The 15,520-nt window shown below is 46.4% G+C and overlaps 1 protein-coding gene across 3 annotated transcripts in view; it reads left to right on the plus strand.

Moving 5' to 3' along the window:
• The window catches only part of adarb1b (adenosine deaminase RNA specific B1b), a 117,495-nt gene that overhangs the window by 78,361 nt on the left and 23,614 nt on the right, over positions 1-15,520 (plus strand). For all 3 annotated transcript variants that reach the window (XM_086145328.1, XM_086145329.1, XM_086145330.1), the window contains one exon: positions 13,834-13,908. In XM_086145328.1, the coding sequence (XP_086001454.1) occupies positions 13,881-13,908 (28 nt within the window). In that variant the 5' untranslated portion in view covers positions 13,834-13,880. The remainder of the gene's footprint in view (positions 1-13,833; positions 13,909-15,520) is intronic.

Consider the following 15,520-nt stretch of genomic DNA (forward strand, 5'->3'; position numbering starts at 1 on the left):
TGCCTCATCAGTTTCAATCAGGCAACCCGACAGGCGTCCCCTCTTCCTGTACACACACACACACACACACACACACACACACACACACACACACACTCACACACATACATGTTCTCCATTAGGGTGTATTACCTGGTCAGTGCCTGGAGACATCACCTGGTTTGGAGTGGGGGGGTGGGGTTTTCATCATACCAAGGAAAAAGGGGTAACGTGGGGGGGCTCCGCTTCCATTTCTATTAAAATTCTTCCTCTCTCCTCTTCCTCTGCTGAAGTAATCAGCAGGCTGCCAGGGCTTTATTGGGGAAAGTAATGGGATTCCGGGATGGAAGGCCACGCTCGCGCTCACTTATCTGCCATCATACAGCGACAGTTAACAATGATCCCCTTGTACGGCTCTCTGTCTTTATTCCCACACACACACCTGGAGATGGAGGGGCTCCAACCCGATGAAACTTCAGGGGAGAAAAGTGAAGCTCTGTAGCGTCAAGAGTGCCTCCATGTCAGGGGAGGTCATGACAATAATCAGAAAATGATTAATAATTATTGTTATGATTGCCATGATGGTGGTGATTATCATTCGTGTTGGTATTTTTACAGAGATATTATCATTATTATTACTTTTTAACCTGTCATTTTTATGTCTTCTTGTTAATTTGTAAATATACTGGTGGTCCATTTAAAGATAAATTTTAAAGCCTTTGTCATGTTCCTTTTTCTAAATGCAGACCAATGAACCAAATGGGCGCTTCTCTCAGGACATTTTTAAATTTTTGCTATAATTCTAATCTAATCTAATCTAATTATTGTTGTCAATGATATCGATAATGAATAATAAAATTGTCCACAATAATATTATTCATATCATCATCTTCATCATAATTATTATTAATATAATTATATATGAGAAAAACATATACATATCTGTATATATGTAATAAATGTATAATATATATGATATTAACACCGACTGATAAGTAATATCAATAATAAAAAATAAATGAATACTCATTTATTATAAATTATTATGATAATAATATTTTGATAATATTGTACATATTTTGATTAACATGTATTAATATCAGTAAGACTAACAGAGCTTTTTTTATTGTTGCATGTTGTTTCTGAGGGGACACGGAGTGTTTGAATAGCTTTGAAAGCTGATGGAAAAAGTCTCAAGGACTTTTCGGCAATTCATGTCTAAACTTCTACATTTGTTTTTTTTTTTGTTTGTTTTGTTTTGTTTTTCCCCGCTCTCGCCTTATTACTCGATTATACACCCTTTTTTTTTCTTAATTAACCCTCAGACAATTTCCTGGCGATCGCAAAGCACAGCTGTTTATTTACGGCTCTTTCTTTTTCCTTCTTTTATTTAAAGAATCGTGGACCTTCGTCTGACTGCCTTTCCCCCGAGGACTGAAAACACAGGCGTGAATTTATTCTAGAAAAAAAGATAAGCTAAAACCATCAACACGTGAAATTTTTTTTTTAAAAATGAAGTAAAACTGCTGGCTTAAATACTAATATCTACATTAAATATACATTTATAAATAAGAATAAACCATCACTCATGTCTCAGCTTGGATGTTAATATTATGTATCTCTCAAAAGAAATAGATAAATAAAATAAAAGGGCAGCACTTGAGATTTATCTCCACCAGGGCTTGAAAAAGCAGCGATGCGGGTTTTGGGGGGGTTTCACTCCGAGAAGCCGCTTTCCAGACGGATAAAAAGCATCATTTGAATTTTTTGGTCCAAATAGACGGAGTGAGTGAGCGGGGGCAGTGGAGCGGGACCACGGACCGGGGGGGGAAATAGAGGGGGGCCAATCGCTTCCTGCCCTTCTCTGCGTGTTATGAGATACCAGGAAAGGGTTTGAAACACTTAAAAAAATTCTATTAATACTCACACACACACATATATATATATATATATATCTATATACATTTCCGATAAACAGCCAAGTGGTGCTTTGGTCACAAACGTGCTTATATGTTTTAAAGAGTTGTAAAATCAATTTTGTAGTTATAATAAACAACAAATGAATTATACTAATAATAATCTCAGGATCGTCGGGATGTTTATTGATGACAAAGTGGTTTACGTGAGTGTTGAAATTAAGCCGCATCTTCCAGAGACCGCACCCTTTTGTGTCTGAGCCGAGACTATTTTGTCTGATCGATACCCGATCGATCGGGTATCAATACCCACCCATGGCTGCGTGGCGTCACAGGCCGTAGGGAAGTTACCGGCAGATATTTGGAGGAGGGGTAGTAATGGACGGGGGGGGTCAGTGGACCCCGACGGGCCGATCAGTCAGCGTTAGGGCTCTTGGCTTCCTCCGCCTCCTCCTCGGCCGTTCGTCTCTGTCCACTTCCCCCACTTTTACTCCCGCCTCCCTCTCATCTTTTCCGCCTAGTCCAGGTCCCCGCCGATCTCCTCCACCGACCCCACGGACGCTCTCAAGACTCTTCCTGAGGCATACAACCCTTTTTACATTTACGTATGGATCGGAAACCATTAGATGAAGGAACATACATCAGGAGGAAGACAACACCCACAACACCCTCAGACAAAAATTGGTGCACAGCAAGGTCAAAACACCTAGGGATTAGATAGAGAATGTGGTGTATGCTGTCAGCTGCATCTACACTGGGGAGACCAAACAACCTCTGCCCAACACAGGAGAGCCAGGACAGGACCCGGTGGTCCAACTCTACCTGAAGGATCAGGGCCATTCTTTTGAAGACAGTAATGTCCATATTCTGGCCAGAGAAGCCAGATCGGTTCAAGAGAGACGTCAAAGAATCGTCTCTGAACAGAGGCCTCAGACACAACCTTTCTCAAACGTATAATACCGTACTGGGATCAATACCCATATTTGCACACATTGACCAGGACCTTCTGCTCCCGTCAAAGAACCAGGAAAGTTCCACCACCAGAACCAGCTCCCGGTAACTCCCACATGAGCCTCGGTCCATGGGATCCAACAGGTTTCACCCCTTTGTCTGGCTGCAACTTTTCACATTCCAATCCATGTAACCGCCAAAAGTTGCCCCTTTGTCCCCAACGAATGACACCCCCATAGTTTCTGCCGATCATCTCTTCCATCTACGTAACAAACCATTGGGAAACTTCCCACAGGTCATTAGAACAGAAGGATCCTCTGGGATGAGGGGTGAAATGTCTCCAAGTGAAGAAATTCCAGTTACCACGACAAGAACGTTTCAACAAGAATTAACACATGGATATTTATATCTGTTTTTAACTCCCGGTTGATTATTGACATGGATTCACATCAACGTCAACTTTTTCCAAACCGAAGTCTTTGTGCTGGTGCGAATAACGGCACCTGCCAGGAGGACAATCGCGGCTGCACATTAGCGGGCCGGGTTGATGCTCACGATGGTTTGATCGATAGCGATGTCTTGGGGACTATTCGTCATGGAAACGCATCCGCGGGAGACTCCGCCCTAATCAGACTTTGCCAAAGGTCAGCAATGTGTTTCTTAAGTCCATTACGTGTTTTACACCTGCTTACTTTTGCAAAGACACCCAAGCAGGTCTGACACCAGAACTGTGGTTGTACACGTCATCACATTCCTTGTCATATGAATAACTGGACCAGCAGCAGCTAAATATAAAGCTGGAGACCGTCTTAGAACGCAAATTGGGTTTCACAATAGAAAAATTAATTGATGTCCCTCAAAAGCCACTCGGACCGAAAAGTTACCAGCTGCAATTTGGTCCCAGGAACCATCCTCCCCCAGGGGAGCCTTTTAGTTCTGCATTCCCAGAGGCTGTGAGGGACCACAGTGACCAAACTCTTAAAACCGCTCAAAACCAAAACCAAACACCGTGTGACATCCACCTTTAGCGCCACGCTCTAAACCAAACACCCGAGAAGAAGAAGAGGAAGATGCCAAAGTGTTCTGCTCTGCGGGAATAATAACCATGGACTATCAGATGGCTTGAAGTGTTTTTGTCTTCTCCCTGCACTAATTCTCCGCTGTTAGCTAACGCTGGTCCTATTTTGGGCTAAATTGTTGATGTTCCTCTGTGAACCCTGGAATCCCCTCTGTGATGTAGCAGGCCAGAAGAGTTTGGGCCTCTTCGTCGTTCCATTTCTTTCTGGTTCTTTCAATTTTGTCGCGAGAAAACACCCTATCGGTGACCACCATTGTTTTTAAAAAAGGCACTCCACAGTTAGCAAGAAGTATCTGGCAATAGCTTATCACTTCCATCAATCACCAAGCACCTGCATCACGAGTTCCCATGGTTTGGTCCGGTTGTTTCCGGACCGGGGTTAGCCTGTTTGAGACTATCGTTTGATTGTTTTGTGATTATTGTTCACTTGTTTCAGGACTATTGCTCCTGACTATTGTTAGCGTGTTCCAGGACTATTGCTAGTCTGTTTCCAGACTGGTGTTAGCCTGTTTGGGACTGTTGTTAGCCTGTTCTGGACTATTCCTAGCCTCTGTTTTCGGACTCTTGTTAGCTTATTTGGAGGACTATTGTCAACCTGTTTTCGGACAGTCGTAATTGTTGGGTCTGTTTGCACTATTATTGACCCGTTCAGGACTATTGTTAGGCTGTTTCAGTACTATTGCTCGCCTGTTTCCAGACTTGTGTTAGCCTGTTGGGGACTATCATTAACCTGTTTTGCAGCTATTTTTAGCCTTTTTTGCAACTATTATTAGCCTATTTCAGGACCCTTGTTAGCCTGTCCTTTGGGGAAATGTATAGTGTGATCTTTCCTTTGCTACTCTCTGTACATTTTGTTATTACTAATGTACTTTTACTCAGAAGTAGTACCGGCCAGTTCTGCAAAGACAGGGTTTTGTGCCACTTGGAAAATGTGTCGGATTTGATATACTTTTCTTGTAAAAGCTTCAATGAGTTTTTATCTCCCTTCCCCATCATCAGGCTCCTATAAGTTAGTTACTGTGTGTGTGTGTGTGTGTGTGTGTGTGTGTGTGTGTGTGTGTTCCCCATGGGTGTGTGTCAGCGATGTCAGCTGTCTGCGGTGCGGCCGAGCTGTCGGTCGGTCTTGCCTTGATGGAGACAGGAAGCGAAGGCGGCCATTTAGCCGTAACCTGGTCTGGGGCCCAGCAGACCCGCCCCCGGTCCTGCTGGTGCCACGGTGGGGGGGGGGGGACCGGGGTGGGGGGGGTCTCAGCCACTCACTCAGATGATTTATGACCACATACCTCCACTCTTGTGTGATTCTCTGGAATTATTAGCGGAAGAAAGTAGGAGGAAAAACAAGTGTGTGTATGTGTGTGTGTGTAACAAACCACTGTGGTTCCATATATCATACTGTAGAATATGACAGCATGTGTCGTGAAGCAGGAAAACAAAAAAACAAAAAAAAATCAGGGGGCGCGGAAGGGGGGGGGGTCACATGATCGAAACCACTAGGGGGCGCTGTAGTTTCATTGTGATTGACCTGATGGTGACCCTTTCAATGGCCACTAGTTCCGCTGAGTAAATTGTCCATACATGTGAATGACAGGGTGAATTAATGTATGTATCTATGGGATGTGAACGAGAGGATGAAAGGTTATATTTCCATACAGCGATACAATACAAATGACTGATTCACTATAAATGAAAAAATGAACGAACCTCACCCACCCCAAAACAACAAGTAATGATCATTGATTCCTAAAACGATCATCGGTTGTCAATCACATCAAACCAAACATGACCTGAATGTTATTTTCAAAATCATTGACTATAAATTATAATAAAGTCAGTGAGAAAATGATGAGAAATGACATACAGACAGATATACATGCATATATACTGTAGAAAGCACTCCTTACATTAATTCATTTGTTGTCATTTGTGATTCATAATTACGTTTAAAGGCGTTTTAAATCAAAATTAGAGGCGAAAGTAAGACGTGATGTGAAGCAAATGAATGGTCGAATGAAACCGCAGGTAAAATTAGCAAGGAGGTTCTTTCCCTTCGGGGAGCTACAGGTCTGCAGGTAGAAGAAATAAATTATTAATAAATTAAATATTTAAAAAAAACAAACAAAAAAAACCCTCTTTCTTGTTCCGGAATTGAATTAAACCCTGCAAAAATAAACAGTTTCCTGGGTAACGAGCAATCCATAGAGACTATGGTTTTTGAAGCTGCTGAGCAGGATGATGATGTGTGTGTGTGTGTGTGTGTGTGTGTGTGTGTGTGTGTGTGTGTGTCTCCATGCAAATGTGTTCTTTTGTGCGCGTGCGGTGCCGCCATTATCTTCCGCCTGGCCTTTACGCTCTGCTCTGTCACTATCTGCTCCTCGCGCTCCCATGAACCTTGACTCCACCGCCTCCCGAATGCAATCTCCCATAAAAGCCATCGAATAAAAAATTCATATTGATACTCTGCGCTGCCGCCTTTCTCTTTTTTTTTTTTTTTTTTTCTTTTCCTCCCTCCCCCCTTCCTCCGTCTCCCACCGTGATGAACGACCAGCTGTCAGATATTAAAGTCCGGAGCACAATAAAGCGCGGGTCGTCATGCGTGGAGGCGACTCTGCCTCTCCGTTGGCGGCTGAGCGGGATGCGGATCGGGATCGGGACCCGGGTACGGGTCTGGCTTCGGATGCAGGAGGCTGCGACTCTCGGCGATGTATTTCCTCGTTTCTCTAGGATCCGGGGTGGTCACCAAGAAAATAAAGAAATTAAAAGAAAAGAAACGGACATCCACAAATATCTCGGGGAAAATGTGACTCGAATTCCACACTTGACACCGCAGTTACTCCCTCGTTTATTAATTCTGGTATTCTCCTCCTTTCGGCTTTTCGCCGCGGCGAATCAACCATCTCCATCTAACACTATTCTCTGTATCCTCCTCTCTCACACCAACTAACTTCATATCCTCTCTCACTACCTCCATAAATCTTCTTCCTCGAGACCTCCTGCCTGGCAGCTCCAACTCCAGCATCGGTTTACTCAGTAGACTCTCTGTTCATGACCCAACCATCTCAGTCTGGCTTCTCTTACCTTCTCTCCAAAACATCTAACATGTGCCGTTCCTCTGATGGACTCATTCCTGATCCTATCCATCCTGGTCACTCCCAAAGAGAACCTCATCGTCTTCATCTCTGCAACCTGTAGCTCTGCCTTCTGTCTTTTTGTTATTGTCACTGTTTCTAGCACAACATCGCTGGTCTCACCACTTTTCCTTTCATTCTGGCTGAAAGTCTTCTATCACATAGAACCCCTGACACTTTTCTCCACCCAGTCCAACCTGCTTGAACCCGTTCCTTCACCTCTTTTCCACATTCTCCTTTACTCTGGACTGTTGACCCTTAGTACTTGAAATCCTTCCACTTCTTTTCTACACTTCCCGTAGCCTCACCGTTCCACTTGGGCCCCTCTCATTCACACACTTATATTCTGCCTTTGCACCAGACCTTCATACCTCCACCTTTATAGCTGTTCCTCCACCTGTTCCCTGCTCTCACTGCATATCACAATGTCATCTACAAACATTATGGTCCATGGAGATTCCTGTCTATTAATTAATGTATTTGTGCTCATTACATTGAATTGAATTTAATTTTTCAAATATAAAGTCTGGACAGGTTGTTTTTCTGTAATCAATTATTGGTCCAAGGATCAGGTGACTGATGCATGTCATCCATTAAGTTAAGATAAACTTTATTGATCTCCCATAAGGGGAAATTCTTTTGTCCCAGCAGCGTAACAGCTGTTAACAGCTGTATCAATAAATATAAACACAAATAGAGAGACAATTAGAAGACAATTAAAAGATAGCAAAAGACATCCACAAATAAATAGAGAGCAGAGAGCACAACAATATAAAGGGTAAGACTTATCCTGCAGCCTAACCCAGCAGTGATTTGCCGAGAGGCGTGTTTCGCTATGGACCAATCACAGGGCCACGTATGGAGACATGCAACCATTCACGTGCTCATCCAAATAGAGACATGGAATCTGTCACTCAGTCCTTCACATGTCATACGGAAACACAACAATTCACGCTCATTTATTTTCCCTGAAATTGCACCGATTCCCCATTCACACCCACAGACTCCTGAATAATTCAGCCCGTTGTTCAATCTGTGGGAAAAAAAACTCCTTCAGACGAGCAGGAGTTCTTGTCTCGAACTCCAAAATGAAGTAGTCATGAGCGACAGAGTGCTATATGCTACCACATTACTTGCAGCTTTGTCTGTCGCTGTGCAACAACATGGACTGAGAGAAAACAACAGATGTAGAACAAGATTTCTAATTATTTCAAGGTTCTCCAGAAAGAAGAATACCTGAAGTAAAGGATTCATGAGTGATTCACGCAGGAAGGACTTAAAGCAGAAGCTGCAGAAACAGAGTAGAAATTAGTACCGAGATGATTCTGTGTTTTCTCTGGGGCTTGGGGGTATTGTAAAAACTTAAATATTGTAAAAACTTGGAGATGTTGAACTCGAGCCCATTGCTACTTCAGTGTCAGGGAGAGAGTGGGACATTTGAACTTTGGTTGAAAACGTGACTTTGCAAAAGACCTTCGAAGCCATCAGACAATAGCACTGCTCTGTCGCTCATCAATCACCATCTCATTTACCCATCATACAGCAACATGCAACAATTAACTTCCTCATCTGAGCATACAACTCTTGCCCCCGTCATTGACAGCTGAAGGTGACGGTGTTGTACTGAACTACTCACTGGTTTCACACTTTGGGTACCTACCCAAAGGTTCATGCTAATCCCTACTAGCAATATGCTTGGCTATCATCCTCCAAATGGAGGAACCTTTCCTCTTCGAATGGAGGAACTACAGTACTTTCTTCTGACCAGAAGAAATACTTGCTCTCTGCTAAGAGGAACTACCTTCTCTTCAATTGGAGGAACTATTTACTCTCTAAACTCGGGAACTATTTTCCAATTTGACCATAGGAACCACTTCCTCTCTTGACAAGAGGAACGATCTCTCCGACCGGAGGATCTTTTCTCTTCCACGGGAGGAACTATTTTCCTCTTGGAGCAAAGGTCTTTCTCTCCAAATGATGGAAATATTTCCTCTTCGACAATAGGAACTGTTTTCTCTTCCACTGGAGGAACTATTTACTCCCAAAACACGGGAACTATTTTTCTCCTCAAACAAAGGAAACACTTCCTGTCTCTGACAAGAGGATCTACCTTCTCTCCGCCCGGGGAACCATCTCCCCTCAGAGTGCGGGAATTCTTTTTTTCTTCCACCGAGCCGTCCGGTGAGCGTCGGTTTGAGACAGAGCCGGGAGAGGGGTGGTCATTCAGAGCCGGCGGGAGAGACAGGAAACGCTGATATCATCTGATTAGCAAAGTCTCCAAAATAATCCCATTACACCGGTGAGACCTGAGTTATAATGGGATAATAAATTGTTCATTGACATCAGCGATTTGTTTTTATAATTCATTTCCCCTTCGAGGAAGGTATCGCCAGAAAGTCTTAATAGCTCACCGGGAGACGGAGCGAGAAACTCCGAGGGAACTTTTTCCGAGTTCAGCGCAAACAGGCTGAGGATGAATCTGCGTTCTCCCGCCACGTCTGACAGCTCACCTTTCAAGGCTTCGCTCCGGGAACTTAAAAGTCCCCCGAAGTCAAACGCAGGGGAACAAAAAAAAAAAAAGGAGGGGGGGGGGGGGCGGTTCTTTTTCCGCTCTTTTGAGTTTCAGGAACGCGAGCAATGTCGGATTGAACTCTGAGGTCACAGCTATGCAAACAATCTGAATAAAAAAAAAAAAAGGAAATTATAAGAACTTGAACTTAGTTTGAAAGGATTCCACATTAGAGGTAGCCGGTCTTGAATCGAGGCATTTTTGAATTAAAATAAAAAGTTATCTTCCCAACTATTTATTCTTGGGACTCTTGAACATGTCATGTTTGATTGACATGGGCGTTATCGCTAGCGAGCCGCTAACAAAGTAGCTTTTATAGAGGAGTAGATTTGTGCACTTCCTGTCCAGATTTGTGCGCTTTCTGACGTAGCGGTGGTCAGCACTGGAGGTCATGAAGGTTCCGACGTGACCAGGTTCCTGCGTGGAACCCTCAGGCTCTCCATCTCCAAACAATGGTGAATGTGATTGACAGGTGACAGGGTTAAGCCCCGCCTCCTGGGCGTGGAAAGACTGCAAGCAGACCTCCTGTCACTCCACCATATTGAGATGCTCAGCCTGCGTGTGTGTGTGAGTGTGTGTGTAAGTGAGTAAGTGAGTGAGTGAGTGTGTGTGTGTGTGTGTGTGTGTGGGGGGGGGGGGGGGGGGGGGGGGGGGGGGGTTGGACCCCCCCCCACACACACACACACACACACACACACCTCCCCCCCCACCCAAGCATCACAGACCTTTTCATCCCTTCTGTTTTGACAGAGATAATGATTCTTTCTTACCCGGAATAGGATTTCATTTTTCTATATTTCTCTCACACTCCATTCTTCCCTCACCTTTACATCCCCCCCCCCTCCATCCCTCCCCCCCGACCCTGTGTCTGTCTCCCCCCCCATTGCTTTGTAGCGGCGCTAGCGGCGGGCCGAGAGACAAATCAAAACCGCCGTCCTCCTCCCCCTCCTGCTCTCACGCCACCAGATTAAATTTAAGGTTTTTCATCTTCACTCACGTCCCCCTCCTCCCTCCCCGTCCACTCTGGAATACCTGTAACCAGAAAAAAAAAAAAAAAAAAGTAAAAACCCGTCTCGCGACTTCATGATCCGGCGTCATTAATACACGGTGGCGGCGGAGAAAGCAGGCGCCCTCGTTTCTTCTCGCTCTCGCTTCCGCTCCTCTGTGTGGTAACGCGGTAGCTGACATGCATCTACATATGGATAAAGAGAGAGCTTCGGGGGGAGATCGGCGTGTCGACTGGCTCCGCAGGGAAAGTCAATCAGACAAAAGTGTCGTAAGAAAAAGAGCCTGCCGCCGGCAATGTGGGGAAAATTGTGCCCTGCCTTTTCACTCGCAGGCAAAGCAGGAAGCGCCGCCGTTCCGGCATTCGGCTGCGGCGTCTCCCCTTGGACCAGCGTCAAAACATCGGATGTGTTGAGAGTAGCCGTTGCAACATCAACGCCCAAACCCATCTCGAAAATTTGGACAGGCCAGAAAAGTTGTCGCATCCATGACCGTCAATCAATCGATCAATATTTTATTGAGTTGGGAATGAAAGTGTAGATTAATAGCATTGACTTCACACTGTATTCAGGCAAAGAAGCAAAACAACAACCTCAATTCTAGTTTCTTTGGATCTCTGAAGCATTCTCCTCACACACACACACACACACACACACACACACACACCGCCAATTTTATCTGATTTTGTAGGTTTATGACCGAGGTGCGAGCGCCCCAAAATGGAAAGTGACAGGCACGTTTACATGGCGAGGGGACTCAGAATGCGGCGGGGGTGTGTGTGTGTGTGTGTGTGTGTGTGTGTGTGTGTGTGTGTGTGTGTGTGTGTGTGTGTGTGTGTGTGTGTGTGTGTGTGTGTGTGGGGAGAGAGGGCTCTACACTCTCCTTTCATCAATTCTCCAACTATTCAGTCATATTTGAAAGAGTAACGAAGATAATAGTTAGTGATGATGAGGAGGAGGAGGAGGAAGAGTTACATCTCCGGCCCTTTACCTGGAAGGGCACGGATGGCGGGAGACTCTGGCGTTTACGGGAGTTTTGAAATTCCATCCATCCATGGGATAATTGGTTCTGAATCAATGATACATATGACCTTCTCTCAATAAGGCAGAACTCCATTCAGAAAACGAGGGTTTTTGGGGTTTGTGCTTCAGCTCTCTGGCAAGACAGCCAACCCCAAGGTTATCGCTTTTATATCACTTTTACCTTTTTGATGCATCTGGTGATCATTAAATCCCCCCCCTATGGTTTCAATTTCTGATCCTGAGTCTTATTTTACATCAGTTTTGGCGAACGCAGGATTTGCAACATCTCTGCGGGGTCACCGAAGTGTTTACTCCACCTGCTAGCTCATTTTGCTAAGCTAACTAGCACTACTTCAGTCTCCGCCAGATGTTTTGGCATCCCCTCTGCGAGGGGCGGCCCCGGATCGGACCCCCAAACCCTCGGCTACCATATGTCACGGCAGCGCTGTAATTACCCGGTCGTGCCAGCGGGGGGGGTGGCGGTCCGGGGCAGCCGGCTCCAGCTACCTGAGGAAAATTAATCTTATCTCTGCTCCGCCGGAACCCCCCGCCTGTCTTCCCTTCACCCCACCTTTTCGTTTTCAATTACGGGTGGGAATATGAATCTTTAATAGGGTGATAATTGTGCTAGCATATTTACTGTCACCCACCATTAGCCCAGATTAATTAGCCAATTTAGTTTAGCCCAGGAAAGTGTCGGGCTGAGGGATGGGGGCTCTGATGGAAGGCGAGCGGAGGGAAGAGAGTGGAATCAGCACAATCTGTTCCGTATCATAATGCCATCTTTCTCTCCGTGTCGTTCGCCCACCACTGCCTCCTCGCTCCCTCGCCGCCGCCTCCCCCTCCTTCGCCGAACTTTTCTCAGCGAGTCTGTTTCATCAGCTGGCACTCGCCTCTCAGCGGGATCCTTTGTGATGCCGTGACTTTTCAAGTAGATGTCGAGGAGGGTTCGGGGGCTTGGTGGTGGCGGTGGGGTGGAGAAGCCCAAACTCTCTTATAACTATCAATTCTCTCATTGGCTGACGCATTCAGGGTTTGCTTGTAAGAGAAGGGGGAAAAGAAATAACCTGGGTCAAATTTTCTTTGAGTCTTTAAGTCACGGTATTTCCAATGTTTGATGACATCGTGGTGCAGCTGTCAATCACTGCGTCAAGTATGAAGAGATATGGATGCTTGGCTGCAACAAGGCTTATTCACAGTGTGCACGTTAGTGGGCGAGCGTGCATGTGGTGGGGGCGTGCTGGATGTATCTCAAGACCTGCTTGCAGGAAATGAGTCGATTTTTTTTTTCCATTATGACAATATCGTTAAACCGATCCGTGTGTGTGTGTGTGTGTGTGTGTTTGTGTGTGTGTGTGTGGTGGCGGTAAACAAGCTTAGCTGCTCCTGGTTACGACCCGTCAGCCTCCAGCCTCCCTTGAACGTTTTTATATTGTTACAGGGCTGCTAACATACAATAGCCACCTTTTTTCCATGACAACACGGCAGGAGATGGGGATGTTTCCGCTTCTGCTGCCTTTGAACGCAGTTTCCTCTCCACCCTATAACTGGATTTTGATTTAAAATGATGTCCCTTTTATTTATGTATTCATTTATTTATCTTTTCTCCCCCCCCCCCCCCCCCCCCCCCCCCCCGGACACCAGAGAACGAGAAAAAAAAAAGCGCCTTCATCGCGGCCCATTAGCTCTACCCGCGGCCGCCATCGCTCATTCTAAAGAGCTGCCGAGCGACGGCGATAAAATATCGTTACGGCGCCGGCACCGATGTAAATACGGCAAGCGTCGGCAAAGGACGCGCCGCATCACACGGAGGTTTCAATATCGATCGCCAGCCGTTGGCTCTTTCACTGGAGGGGCAGCATCAGCAGGGGTAATGAGGGAAGGGGAAGCGCTGCCTCCCCCTCCCCATCTCCCCACGCCGCCGCCGCCGCCGCTCCGGGGGTCGGAACAAAGAAGCGGTTTCCGGGCCGCCGCCGACATTAAAAGGAATAAATGAAACCTCTCAGATGGCGGTTTGTTTTCACTCCCGCTTTGTTGAAAATACCGCTTGTCCGAACATCTCCTGTTGAGTCGACCATGTTAATAGAATCACCCTGTTACACTTAGAGCTAGCTTCGGCTAACTCTTGTGCTAATATTCATCAATTCACCCATCAACCTTGTGTGTGTGTGTGTGTCCTTCTACACAGGTGCGGCAGGGGTGAGTCTGCTCCCCTGTCAGGACAAGCCCGTCGCCATGGATATGGATGAAGAGGAGAACATGAGTGAGTCCGCCGGCGATGCTTTTTCCCATATTTGTATAGTCGCATGCCTCCCCGTACCGCTAACACCCCCCCACCCCTCCCGCCCCGTCGCTCCCGGACGTGCTATTAATTAGCTAATTGGCTAATCAGAACCCGCGCCAGGCATAATCTGTAAACACAAATAAACACGTGGTGGAAGTAGGCGTTGCTAATCATCCTCGTCATTAGCACTGTCGGGTAGCTCAGGCGGGATGGGACGCTAACTGACGTCGTCCTCACCTGACACGGCTGGCGGCCGCGGAGCGGGGCTGCCAAGCCTCGGCCCAAACTTTAAAGGGAAAAATTAATCATTACATCCAAGACGCCTCAGGTCGTATTGTGGATTCCCTCTGCTTTCATATTCCTCCGCTCCTCAGCTCATTGAACTTTAATTAGACGTTTTGGCTTGAACTCGGCGTCAGCGGCGCCTCTGAAAGAAACGGCCTCCGTGCTAATGAAGGGTTCTTATTGTAGCTGTCAAAAGATGCGCGCGTCTGCGACGTAGAGACGCCTGTTATGTTTCTTTTTTTCGCATCCAATAAGCCAGATCAGCCCTGAGTTGCAAAATAGCCTTTGTTGCTGCCTCGGAACGACGGCCGCAGCGTTTTCTTCAACTGCCAGTCAAGAGCTACATCAGAAGATGAAACGTGGCCCGAGCCCGCACGGGCCTCCTCTTCGTCGCCCAGGGTAGACGACCGTCTCGCTTTCATCTCCACAGCGGCTCGGAATCAGAACCCTGACGGGAAAATGCGAGGCGAGATCTGAGCGTGACCGCGGCCACGCATCTCACGGCGCGATCGCTGTCGTTAGCCAACGCCATCCGATGTTTTGCCTCGGCCCCATCACCCCCCCCCAACCAAAATATAAAACTTCACCCGGAAAAAGTCATCCGTTTGCCCAGTTGGTCTTTTGCGCTAACGCTAACCTTTGGATAACCTTTGCTCCTTAAAGCTAATTTGAAACATTTAAAGGAGTCACATTGTTTTCCTCGTCTGGTCATCCTCCATCAGCCAATTCTCAGCTCACAATTCAGTCCGGTTGTGATGTTGAGCCGCGTCTTAGCTCGTGCGTTAACCATCAGGCAAGTTCCTTCGCAAACTCCAAGTAGCGATGTTAACGTTAGCCGCTTTCCCCTTGTATGAACTTTTTGCAGGTCCTAAAATATTTCAGGAACGGGGCTGTTACTTGGTGCATTTGGAGAGTAGAGGATCCAACCATGGACTTCAGTTCCTAGAAATATTTTAGCTCCTACTCAGAGGCAAGACCTGTGGAGTGCCTTTTTTAAGAAATGTCAGGGTCACTGGTCGGACGTTTTCTTGCAATATGGGCAGAACTGGCGAGAAATGGAGCGACAAAGAGGTCCAAGGTCCTCTGGTTCCTCCAGAGTTAGCTAACGGCGGGGTTCTCCACACAGCGCAGCAGTGTAGGGAGGAAACCAAAACACCTCAACCCATCTGATCGTCCGTGGTTCTTATTCCCACCATGCAAAACATGAACGCGGTGGCAGCTTTGCTCTCCATGTTGTCCGTGCCATTTTTCCTCGTCCTCTTCTCCTGCGCGGCGCTTAAGGTGCACGTTGCAGACGCTCGCATCA

This window comes from Fistularia commersonii, chromosome 4 (assembly GCF_037954325.1).
Source record: "Fistularia commersonii isolate RoL2024-O1a breed Wild chromosome 4, RoL_Fcom_v1.0, whole genome shotgun sequence".
NCBI classification, from domain to species: Eukaryota; Metazoa; Chordata; class Actinopteri; order Syngnathiformes; family Fistulariidae; genus Fistularia; species Fistularia commersonii.